The sequence below is a fragment of the Pleuronectes platessa genome, chromosome 5, assembly GCF_947347685.1.
Source record: "Pleuronectes platessa chromosome 5, fPlePla1.1, whole genome shotgun sequence".
NCBI lineage: Eukaryota > Metazoa > Chordata > Actinopteri > Pleuronectiformes > Pleuronectidae > Pleuronectes > Pleuronectes platessa.
Genome location: NC_070630.1, coordinates 15,981,135 through 15,992,315, shown reverse-complemented (window position 1 = coordinate 15,992,315; position 11,181 = coordinate 15,981,135). Strand labels below are relative to the sequence as shown.

Genomic DNA, 11,181 nt, shown 5'->3' with positions numbered 1-11,181 from the left:
CTTCATAGAAGACTGTGGGAATGAAAAAAGTTAAGTCAGGAATAGCACCCAGGTAGCTCAGAGGTCACTGCACACTGACCATGATATTATAGCGTCTTTGATTCAAGTCACCGGGCCCTTTGTCACATGTTATTTCTCTTCTCTCTTTCCAACTGTCCTCGTAGCTCACTGTCAAATTAAGGCAAAAGTTAAAAAAAGCAAGAGAAAATCAATCTCCTTACTTTATGAAGTAAAAGATTAACTAGTCACTGTCATCTATCTGGAAATATAAAAACTAAAATCCAGCACAAGTTTTTGACAAAGATATGCCAATAGTAGACATGTCTCCCACTACCTGGGGCTTTAATTAAGTAACATACATCCATATGGATACAAGAACTTTACGAGCATCTGTGGAGGCCAAAAAGATTTTCACAAACACACTATGTTGTTTGTTCTTGCTGTGTTGTGAGTTGCTAACGTCTCTTGGTTATGGGTTGTGCATAGCTCGTAAACACTGGGTGGGAGTGTATGTGTGTGTGTGGGGGGGATGTTGGCATTGTCTTTTTAATGCCAAAAATTCTATTTTAGCATGTTTATTTTTTTTTCTAATGGAGAAACAATGTGTATACGACAATTAGTCTCACAGCACCCCCCTGTTAAAGCTAAACGAGTCATCCGGTGCTTGTAAATAACTGAGCACACAGCACATGGCCCGGACGATGGTGGATGATGAGGCGCACTGCGGGACACTGAATGCACTCCATGGGAGTGTGGCGGCACTTAGTGGTGAACGTGTGCTACTGAAAAGACTTCACAGGCTCCAGCACTGAGGTCACATGACACTGTCCAGTCGTCTGAGCCAGAGGCATTCCCAGCATTTCTGTGACACTTTCAGTCTTTCTAAGAAACGTGGCACATTACCGCACATACTGATCATAATCTTGCTGCTGATCAGCCACGCAAAGGCCATGATTGGCTCTGTTTACAAACACATGTAAAGACTTGGTCCTGCCAACATTGCTGAGTGATGTAATGGAAACTATGAAAGCACCGGGGTCTGCTGTCTCACCAGGAATAGAGGGCAAAGTATAAACTGGCCCATCCAGCACAATGTCAGCGTGAGTTTCCATCCAGGCACAAGACTGACAACAATTTCTTTAAGACTGAGATAGCGATCGTCCCATCATGTTTGGCTGTGACAGGATAAAACATATGACTTAATATGTGTGAGTAAACTTAAGGATGATTCATCTTCAGTGCATAATTTGCTTATATATAGTTTTAAAAGGCCTCATCTTCCCTAATGCATAATGCAGTCCAATATCCAGGCACTTCACTTCCAGTATTCCAAACCAATGTTGTTTGGTCGATCACCACGTGTCAGTCAGGTGATGAGACGTCTAACATATGACGCACATCCTGGAGGTCCACATGCGCCCACAGTTGTGTCCATTGGGCCCGAGGTCGTTCAGCTGGTCGAACACTCCACTTTCAATCATCTCCTTCTGCCACTGGATCGAGACTGCACCTGTGCTGAACGCCTTGAAAAATGTTTCGTCCTTGTCGTCAAATTCGATGTCCTGGACCTCGGAGGTGTCCACGAACTTGTCTGTGTCCCTGGTGTAGACCACGTTGGACTTTGGCACCCAAGGGGGGTCCACCAGCCCCGCCTCCAAGCGGCGGAAATTGATGTTCTGGAAAAACACATGGCTTCGTGGGTCGCTATCACTAGAAAGACAAAATACAGAACATGTGTTTAATGACTGATATTGAAAGTTGTGATATAAAGGTGAAAAAATGTAACTGGGCAATAATATGATAATTTTATTCACTCACCGTTTAGATGTCTTTAAAGAGTGATGATAAAATAGTTTTTTTTTTAAAGCAGTAAATAGAATAGAATAGAAAAACCCAGCTTATAAAAGACATGTGTTGTTACCACCCATGTTCCTGTCACACAAGTTTGTGATTGATCAGGACAGTTTCACTGACAACTCAAGGACAACTTCTCAACTATTTAGATAGCGATGCACAGTGTGACATTGGGCTCAATTGCACAGCCTGTGTTGGTGCACAGTGTGACAGATGGATGGATTCAATTCAGCGACCCTTTAAGCTGGCAGAAATATAGTTCTTCATCAGCTGATCAACCTTTTTGGCTTAAAACCAACAAATATAGCAACCTCAACTCAGATTCTTACATTTTAACAATGTTCAGAGGACTTAAGAAATTAAACTTGAGGGTAATTCACACCATAAAGTAGAGGAGTCAGAGGTGTTTAATAAATAAAATGAGAAAAGGCCAATGGAAGATATATCTGTGGAGCAGAACTACAGTGTTCTTTTTATATCTCTCCTGTTCCTTTAATCCTTTGTGACCCCGTCAGGGTGTCCTGACCTCCAGGTTTCACCTGTCTGGACTTTAACTTAGCTTTATGACCTGGGCCTGTTTCTCTAGAAGTATCTTACATAGGATAAGCATATGTTTTCACAGGTGCAAGGGAAGTGATACATTTTGTTGATGTAAGATCGGAAGAAGAACCACAGGTGACAGACTTTATCTCTCAGAGAAGCTTTTACTCACCGACACCCGAGACGATGCTCTACCTTCCTCTTGAGGAAGTGGCTGATGATATCTTTGGTGGCGGCATCAAAACGTTTGTCTTCAAACTTGCAGTCGTCCTCCAGAGTGCGACGAGTCACCTCAGTGTTCTGCACCTTCTCTCTGAAGTCTCTAAAAGGCAAACGGGCAGCCACCATCTCATAGATGCTGCAGCCCAGAGCCCACCAGTCCACAGATGTCCTGTAAAACTCCTGCTTCAGAACCTCAGGAGCCATGTAGCCAGTCGTACCAGCCTGACAACACACAGACGAGAGAAAGAGAAAAGCAATGAAGCCTTGTCCATACCTCTGGGGTACAACATAATCATATTCACATCTGAGGTTGCAAGGTCAGAGGTATAAATCCTTTCACATTTATCATGCTGTTTACAAAAATTATTAGGGATGGATGGGGAGTGGCAAAAGAGTGAGAGTTATGTATTTCTGCTGAAGTGAGTTGAGAAGGGAGGGTGTATTCCTTCCAATAAAAATATATAATGCCATCAACAGTAATATTTAATTTCACTGCAGTGGCGCCATCTCCTGATGGCTAATGCACAGACTCTGGTTCCAAATGCGCAAGATGGCAGTATTTGTATGTGTTTAATCTTCATATTGGCTAGAGGGAGGACATGGAGACATGTCGTCCATCTTTATTATAGTCTATGGTCCGGACCCTCACAAGAGATTTCAAACAAGCAGCATAGAAAAGCAGTAGAAAACATTTCTAAAGAGACTTTCGTCTACTCTTTTCTGTTTGAATTACTTAATCGTTATCTCTTTTGAGATCTATAAGAACATAATTAACTAAATTAAGGAAATAAGGAAGAAAATAACCCTTTGTATGAAGAGGTTATGGGGGGCCTCAAGTGGACACTGCTTTATTTTGGGTCACAAACCAGAGAATTTGAGAACCACTGTTGCAAAGTAGTTCAGACACTGAAAAACTAAGATTCAAAACAAAGCACACTGTATATATATTTTCATATGGGATCATTGAAATCACTGTGATATAATCTCAGAGGTGGACAGACATGTCTGAGACCTGACAGAATAATTTACTTTAAGAATTTCATCTCAGCATCTCAGTTATCAGACCATCCTGACCAGCCTCAACTCGATGAAGATCAAGATTGACCAATGAATAATGGAGAAACCGGGCATCTGACCAATTAGTCCTTATAGTTCACTCTGTAGGGAGTGAAGCCCTATTGTGAATCCGCTAACTCATCTCTTTGGTCTTGTGTAAGCTATATCTGGTACTAGTAAAGCAAAGTTCAGACTAGCTAACGCTCAGAGGTTCTGCACAGTTTTCTATGCATTTCTCCACCAGTGCAGCCTCCAACTGGGGTCGAGGTCAGGCACCTTTTAATGAGATTAATTGGGTCAGACAGGGTTATTCCCTCTTGTCTGTCAGAGCAGGACTGAGGGCTATCATATCTATTCCTGCTAAGCTACTTATAGGGGTGGGCTGAAAAGTATACTGTATATTGGAAATAAACTGTCAGCGAATATTGTTCATTTGAGCAATGCAGTATATCACAGAGCCAATTTCCAAACACTCTCTCACTGCTATTTGGTTTGTGCAACAGGTAGAGGCAGGATGTCATGTATTTATTCTCCTGCAGAGATCACGTGTTTTTGTTTACAGAACAACAACACCTGCGACTGCTCTTATCACCAGAAACTCTCTTGACGTCTCAGACTTTCCGCAGACTTTATACCCGGTGGCCAGGCTGAGAAAGTCTGCAGTAACTCCGGAGGCTCTCACTCGAACATTTGCGATCACACATACACATACCCACATACACATCTCGGCAATTCAGAGCATGTCTGACAGCAGCTTATAAGTTATAACCAAGCTATTTTCTAAATGTGAACAGTAGGTTTAGTAGGTTAATCTAGGGCCAGGTCACTACACTGACCTTCTGGCAGATCGTTTTGCCTTTGGGCAGCTCCACGGCCAATCCGAGGTCCGACAGCCGACACTGTCCTTTGCCATCCAGCAGCACATTCTCAGGCTTCATGTCCCGGTACACTATGTCCATGGAGTGCAGGTGAAGGATCCCTAGGGTTATCTGGGCCACGTAGTAAACAACGCGCTCCATGCGGATGCCCCGCTCCCCGAGCTCGTAGATGTGAAATCTGAGGTCCCCTCCGTTCATGAGGTCCATGACCAGACACAGGTGGGTCCGGTTGGCATAAGCGTACGCCAGGTTGACGATGAAGAGGCTGTTGACCTTCTCCAGGATCTGCTTCTCCACGAGAGCAAGCCCATTTCCGCCTTTCTTCTTCAGATGCCTCTTGTCCAGCTTCTTGCATGCGTACATTTGTCCTGTGAGCTTCACCTGCACTGCATGCACCTGTCACACAGACAGAAACATGACTTCAGATGTTATGACAGGGATTCTCTTTCAGTGAGTTTAAAAGGCAGACTATGAAGTGAAATAGTGTAACATGACCAATCATGGGCACAGTAAACTCGTGACATTTAGTAACTTAATATAGCAGTAGTAGAAGTCAATGCAGTGATGTTAACATCTATATAGAGATATACAGCTGTGGTATTCTAATGTGAGCCTTCATAAGCTACTGCTTCAAATGTATTGAATTGATTGAATTAAATTGACCTTTAATTGCTCAGGGATGCAACGATTAAAGTTTGCCTTTTCTTGTTACCCCTTGCACCCTACGGATGGAGGTACTGGGATCCAAATTTTAACTTTAATTTGTCACCTTGTCTGCAGATTTAAATTTTTATCCCGGTGCCCAAACGTCTGCTACCTACCTCACCAAAGCCACCTCTCCCCAAAGTCCTAAATTCATAGAAGATTTTGTCACTGATCTTCTGCTTTTCGTACTCCTTCCACTGCAAGAACTTATAAAAGAAAGGGCTGTTCAGGTATTCACAGAAAGGTTGTCCCTTCAGGAAGTCCCTTGCGGCTTCTTTCAACTGGTCCGTCATCGTCTCATCGAAATTCTTGCATGATAATTCCTTGCATGTCTTTGCATTCTCTCCTGTGAGAAAGGAGAGAAAGTGCCTGGACTCAGGTTGACAGAACTTGGCCAGGATGCTCCGTTTGGCCTTCTCTTTGGTTTCATCTTCCGCAAAGCTCCAGATGCTCAGCTCGTCCAGGAACTTTACGGCGACCTCGTACTGTGGGTTACAGGTCTGGAGAAACTGTTGGAACAGTATCCTCCCAATAGGCTGCTGCTCACACAGGGACTCGTACCTACTATCTGCAGCGGCATGGAGAGCGAGGGACTTTGGTCTTGGCAGTGTGAGGCTGAGCATGTGCTTCCTCAGCTCACTGCGGTCGAGGTGCTGAGCCTTCAGGTAGGCCGTGTTGGCCACCAGGTTGTTAAGGCCCACCAGGTCCTCCATGCTGGACGTATCATGAAGCATATTTGCAGAGGCAGCTGGTATCTCCAGCACTACAGTCGACTTATCCACAGGGTCCATGTTCATCTGAGAGCCTCGGGCACCTGCATCATCCTCTACCTCTTGAACCACGCCTCTCAGAGCATTAAAAGTCCCAATGTTCTCAGGGATTTGTTGGTAGCTTAGTGTCTTTGCGTGCTCATTTGTACACGGCACTTAGAGAAAGCGACTTGTGCGGTTTGAACTTAAGAGGCTTTGAGCTGGTCTATTTTTAGGAGATGCAAATTGGCTGGGTGCATCAACTGTGGTGCGAGCATGACTTGATGGGGTGGCAAATCCTGACCTTAACTTACAATTAAGATAGATTGTTATGAATATAAAAAAGCAGACAAGATAGCATGTACAGTATAAAATGTACACCTACACCTCATAACTTTAGCGGGACGAAGAATTCCAACATAACATGTTAAGCCCTAATTGGTTTAAGAAGCCTTAAAATTATTTGACCGAGTAGCCCGAGAGAGAGGCCAGTGCCCTAATACTCTAGTCTGTTAGCTGCTCAGAACAACTTGTGTCAAAGTTCATACTTGTCCTTTGAAACAGGAGCTGACAAAGTATTTCACCCCGAGGTCCATTTAGACTCTGCTCTGGAGCTTTCATCTGCATGTGAAAATCAGGAGCTGAGGACTTTACCCAGGTGTCAGGGCACAGAAATGTTTACATTATGAAGATCACATGGTATAACCTGACAGCTCCACACCAGCTTTTAAGTGGAAGTTTCAGGTGAGATGTTGTCTTATTTCTAATAATGTTGTTCTTAAGACTAAAGTAAAAGCTGTGCTTTAGGGGGGAAATAAATGTTAACGAAAATACGTGAAAAAGTAAAACCTAGACATGCTAAGAGTACGAAGGAATCATTGACGACCAGGCAAGGACACACAGATCCACAGGAGTCAGGGAAAAGACTTCACCGATTTAACTAGCAGCCTTACGAAATACGCTTTTCCTCAATTCCTCTGCAATCTCACAGGGGTTCTGCAGTTCAAGTGGTGCACTAACTGGTGCCAAAGTAGACCAGTTAGGGTGGTATGGTGATTCTTAAATATTAGCTCTACAGATGATGTCACTGAGCTGACTCTGTGTTCTGACCAGCCCTGCAATGCTGCAAGCTAAAACCTTTTTGATTAACAGATAACCACTGAGGTTAACTGAACTGGGTTGATTTAGATGTCTGCTTCCTGTCCACTGCAAGTTACCCATCTGATTGAAAGCAACAGTGCATATTATCAATAGAAAGATATAATAACGGTATTTCTAGGGCCTAGTAGCAGATACAACACTTTCTTGATGAAAATTTCACATTTCATTTACTTGGATAAATATTGCTTTGCCTATACCACTTGGTTCTTGTGACTCACATAGTACTGGTGAACTGAACCGATGAACTGATAAATTATGAGTAGTCACTTTCCAGTTTTAATATTGTGGCTGGTAGGTTTGTAAAAATTGGTTTCCCACAAAATGCTTTCTTCATTGCACAAAAGAATCATATTTTTTGTAGTCTCAATCAATCAACTGACTGAAATCATAGTATAGTATACGATTAAAATATAAGTATACAAAAAAGTCAACACAAGCAGGTGTCATAGAAAAGTGTTGACATTATACTTAAAATCTGAATTGTTTGTTCAAAAGAATCAGTTAAAATTAGTCTTGGCGAGAATTAAATGTCATATTTCTGTACTTTCAATGTTATTGACTTTTGGGGTTGCAGACAGATTTCTGTCTGAGGCAGAAAAATATATTTCCATTCCTTAACCAGCCATATCTTGGCAGGTGAATGTGTTGCACATTCCTGAAAATAATCTAAAACATGTGCTGAAGAAAAGTACCTTCTTCCATAATTTCCCCGTCGGAAATGACTAAATGAAAACTACATATGTTTACAGCTATTCACAATTCTTTATTTCTAAAAGGACAGGTCACATAAGATGATAAGATAAGTGCTGATCACCATCACAGACGATAATATAACGGGACCAAGCACTGCGACAACTTTCATCCATATCTTCATGACTCTTGTTCCTCCAGTCACATTAATAACAAGTCTGTGCTGCTATATCCATCGCCCTCCTTCAACACCAGGACGACAGGAACATGCAAGTAGGAGGGACAGATGACGATGTCTGTGGCTCTACACAGGACGCTGCAGTGATCCATATCAAGTCTGTCACCACGCTCGGGTGTGTGCCGGTGAGAGTCAGGCCACCTGGTCGTGAAGCTTATTTGCCGATTCTCTGAACCACCCAGTCCTGCTGGCAGAGGGGACAGCGATTGTTCTGCTTCACCCACAGGGACATGCAGCAGTTATGGAAGGAGTGGTTGCACTCTCCCCACACAACTGAAAGACAGAGGAGTGGAAACATAGAGAGTTAGGCAATTAAAGAGTACAAGGGTTACACAGACCATAGTAGTATAACCATATTTACTTTAACGGTACATAAACAGATTCACTTCTGTTTTAACCTTTTCCAAAAAGCACATCATTTGGCATCTACAATGTGTTTTAGTCCATATTATTATTGTATTAAACTACTTCTAACCTATACTCATTGAAGTCATAGTGTGCTGACTGAATTTCTGTTTAACTAGTCATTAAACAGTTACAGTAAGAATATTACGATATGAACAAGTGTAAAGGTGAATATTGAAAGTTAACTATTGAACACATTTAACTGATTTATAAGAAGGTTATGTTTCCACCCCTGTCTGTTGGTTGGTTTGCTTGTTGTTTTGTGTGTTTTTCTCATAACTTGGAAGGATGAGACACGAGCCAAGAACTTACTATTAATAATGTCTTCTGGAGAGTTTAAGAGCAATATTACTTAAAGTTGCCCCATTGGGCAAAACAAGCATGCATTGGAGGTTAAATTGGTTGTTACAGAATCTTTTCTAGATCCTTTTATCAAATATCATGGTGATCGTAAACTGCAAGTAAAAATACATAAACTAATATATGAACAGGCTAGAGAAAGAAGTATGTAGAAAGTACTTATATCGCAGTGAAATAGGAATACCCCTGTCTATTTGGTTACAAGAAAAAGCCTGCTTCCATAAATATACTTTAAGTTAAAGTAGAAGTATCACAACATACTTTCAGGAGGAAATAACATGGTATCGTATACAATACATCAAAGTAAATACATACAAGTCCTCTTTTAACATATGATAAAAACAAAGCATGACTTCATTGTTGACCATCACTTCTATCAATAATCTAACTCTGCAAGGATTCTGGTAACAAGGTACTGTTGTGGAACTTAAGTGTTAGGAAGCTGTTACTCAATGTACTCGAGTACAACTGCAAGCTGCTATAGTAAATCTACTTAGTTCCTCTTATAACTGGTGTTGTGAGATAAGGATCAAAACATAATGACAGTTGTAATCAAAGCATCTTCACGGTGCTGTCATCCTCTGTATTTCAAATACAGCAGCTGGATAAGCAGCCATTAGCTTGGTGAATCACTGACAGCCCCGTCAGAGAAGCTAACGTTAGCCGGGCGATGCTAAAGTGCTAACACGGTCTTACCGACACAGTCCTCCTGTTTGTTCTCCGCCTGACACCGGAGACACGCGTCTGCGAATGAGATACAAAAACAACACGCACGTCAGTGTCAGGGAGCTGCAGTTTCACTCATTCGTATGCTTGCACTAGCTTTGCACTAGCTTAGCATTAGCCCGTATCCGAGCTGAGCCACGCTAGGCTAGCTGGGGACCCGCTGACACTCACCCATCACCTGGACCCGACAGATGGCACAGGTGTCGCATTCCACATCCCAGCTCCACATGGCCACCGCGTTCCACTTCTTCAGGGAGAACATCTTGTCCCCGCCCGACTTAGAGCCTGATGAGGTGTTGTGTGAGGAGAGAACCAGACCCGGCTCCTCACCGTCATCCATCTCTGCTGCTCACTTCAGTGCGCAAGGCAACGTTAGCCCGTTCAGCTAAGCTAAGCTAAGCTACACAAGATGGACGCAGCGGCTCGTTGATGCTAGTGCTAATCATGTGGGGCTAACGCTAGCTGGTGTTGTCTCCATAGCAACAGGAGAGGGCGCTGTTTGATTGGTTCATAAAAAATATACCACTGAGCACTTTATTATGAACACCACACTAACACTGCTGTTCCTTTCTTTGCTCTCACAACCGTTTCAGGCCTTTTTTCTCATTCTCTGATCCATGTTGACACATTGATATCTACGATACATGATTTCTGAATATTATATTGATCCCTGGAGCGAAATTGGGTTCTTGTTATAGTTGTGCCTGCCTTGGGTAAAAGTATATACACACCAACGCAATAACAATGCAATACAAAACAAATGCAAGTGTATAACATAATAAATGTTCTAAAAATATTCATATAATAATACAATATATATAAGAAGCTGCACAAGATGTGTAATCATTTATAACTATATATTATTGGCACTATCACCAATCTCTGCACCTTAGAACCGCACGTGCCCATAACTGTCTTACTGTATATATTGTTGTTCTATTGTTGTTTTTATATTGTTGTTTGTACAGTGCACCGACCACACCAAGGCCATTTCCTGTATGTGCAAATATACATGGCAATAAAAATAATTCTGATTCTGATTCTGATTGTAATAATATAGTATTTATGATCATACAGTATGTACAACAGAAGTATAGTGCATTACAGAAGACCAGGCGAGAAAGTACAAAAGCAGTTTTTGGCATCTTCCAGGGTGAGGTACGGTCTTACTCATGCAATGTTTCTTAAATGCTAAAAGGCAAATCTTTGTGACATTGTTTATGTGTGAATTCAAATCTAGTTCTGAGTAAACTGTAACACGCAGGTTCTTCACTTTTGATTTGTTTTGGTGCGCCAGACTTCCAAGTTATGGTTAAGGGCTAGGATTAGGGTTATGGATAAGAAGGTCATAGAGACTTGCGAGTAGGCTCTATCCCCACTAATGCGGGCACTCCCGATCGATTGGTCCCATCCCCGAGCTTCTACGGCCTTCGGAAGAGAAAACAACTATTTGTGAAGTGTTTGGGTTGGTGTTGGATAGACCTACAACCAATCAGAGCAACGTAGTATGTGACGTATGCTAAGCAACGCATTGTGAGTTATTTACTAACGCCGGGTTCACACCGGACGCTTCAGCGCAGCGCCAAGCCTTAAATAA

At 42.3% G+C, this 11,181-nt stretch overlaps 2 protein-coding genes across 2 annotated transcripts; both read right to left on the bottom strand.

Moving 5' to 3' along the window:
• Window positions 1-1,382: 1,382 nt before the first annotated feature.
• Window positions 1,383-5,968, bottom strand: grk7b (G protein-coupled receptor kinase 7b). Its single transcript, XM_053422112.1, has 4 exons — window positions 5,372-5,968; window positions 4,509-4,946; window positions 2,567-2,838; window positions 1,383-1,710 (listed from the first exon to the last, which is right to left on the bottom strand). Exons 1-4 carry the CDS (start codon window positions 5,966-5,968, stop codon window positions 1,383-1,385), a joined length of 1,635 nt encoding a protein of 544 aa, XP_053278087.1.
• Window positions 5,969-7,907: 1,939 nt separating this feature from the next.
• Window positions 7,908-10,009, bottom strand: rnf7 (ring finger protein 7). The gene is made up of 3 exons (XM_053422008.1): window positions 9,756-10,009; window positions 9,555-9,602; window positions 7,908-8,366 (listed from the first exon to the last, which is right to left on the bottom strand). The coding sequence occupies exons 1-3, from the start codon at window positions 9,922-9,924 to the stop codon at window positions 8,248-8,250; spliced, it is 336 nt and encodes a 111-aa protein (XP_053277983.1). The 5' UTR covers window positions 9,925-10,009; the 3' UTR covers window positions 7,908-8,247.
• Between the last annotated feature and the right edge of the window lie 1,172 nt (window positions 10,010-11,181).

Coding starts and splice junctions, on each gene's coding strand:
- grk7b (XM_053422112.1), bottom strand. CDS start 5,968: ATGGAGGACCTGGTGGGCCTTAACAACCTGGTGGCCAACACGGCCTAC. Junction 4,947..5,371: donor GGAGAGGTGGCTTTGGTGAG/GTAGGTAGCAGA, acceptor TCTGTGTGACAG/GTGCATGCAGTGCAGGTGAA. Junction 2,839..4,508: donor GCAAAACGATCTGCCAGAAG/GTCAGTGTAGTG, acceptor GTGTGTTGTCAG/GCTGGTACGACTGGCTACAT.
- rnf7 (XM_053422008.1), bottom strand. CDS start 9,924: ATGGATGACGGTGAGGAGCCGGGTCTGGTTCTCTCCTCACACAACACC. Junction 9,603..9,755: donor CTGTCGGGTCCAGGTGATGG/GTGAGTGTCAGC, acceptor TCTCATTCGCAG/ACGCGTGTCTCCGGTGTCAG. Junction 8,367..9,554: donor CAAACAGGAGGACTGTGTCG/GTAAGACCGTGT, acceptor TCTGTCTTTCAG/TTGTGTGGGGAGAGTGCAAC.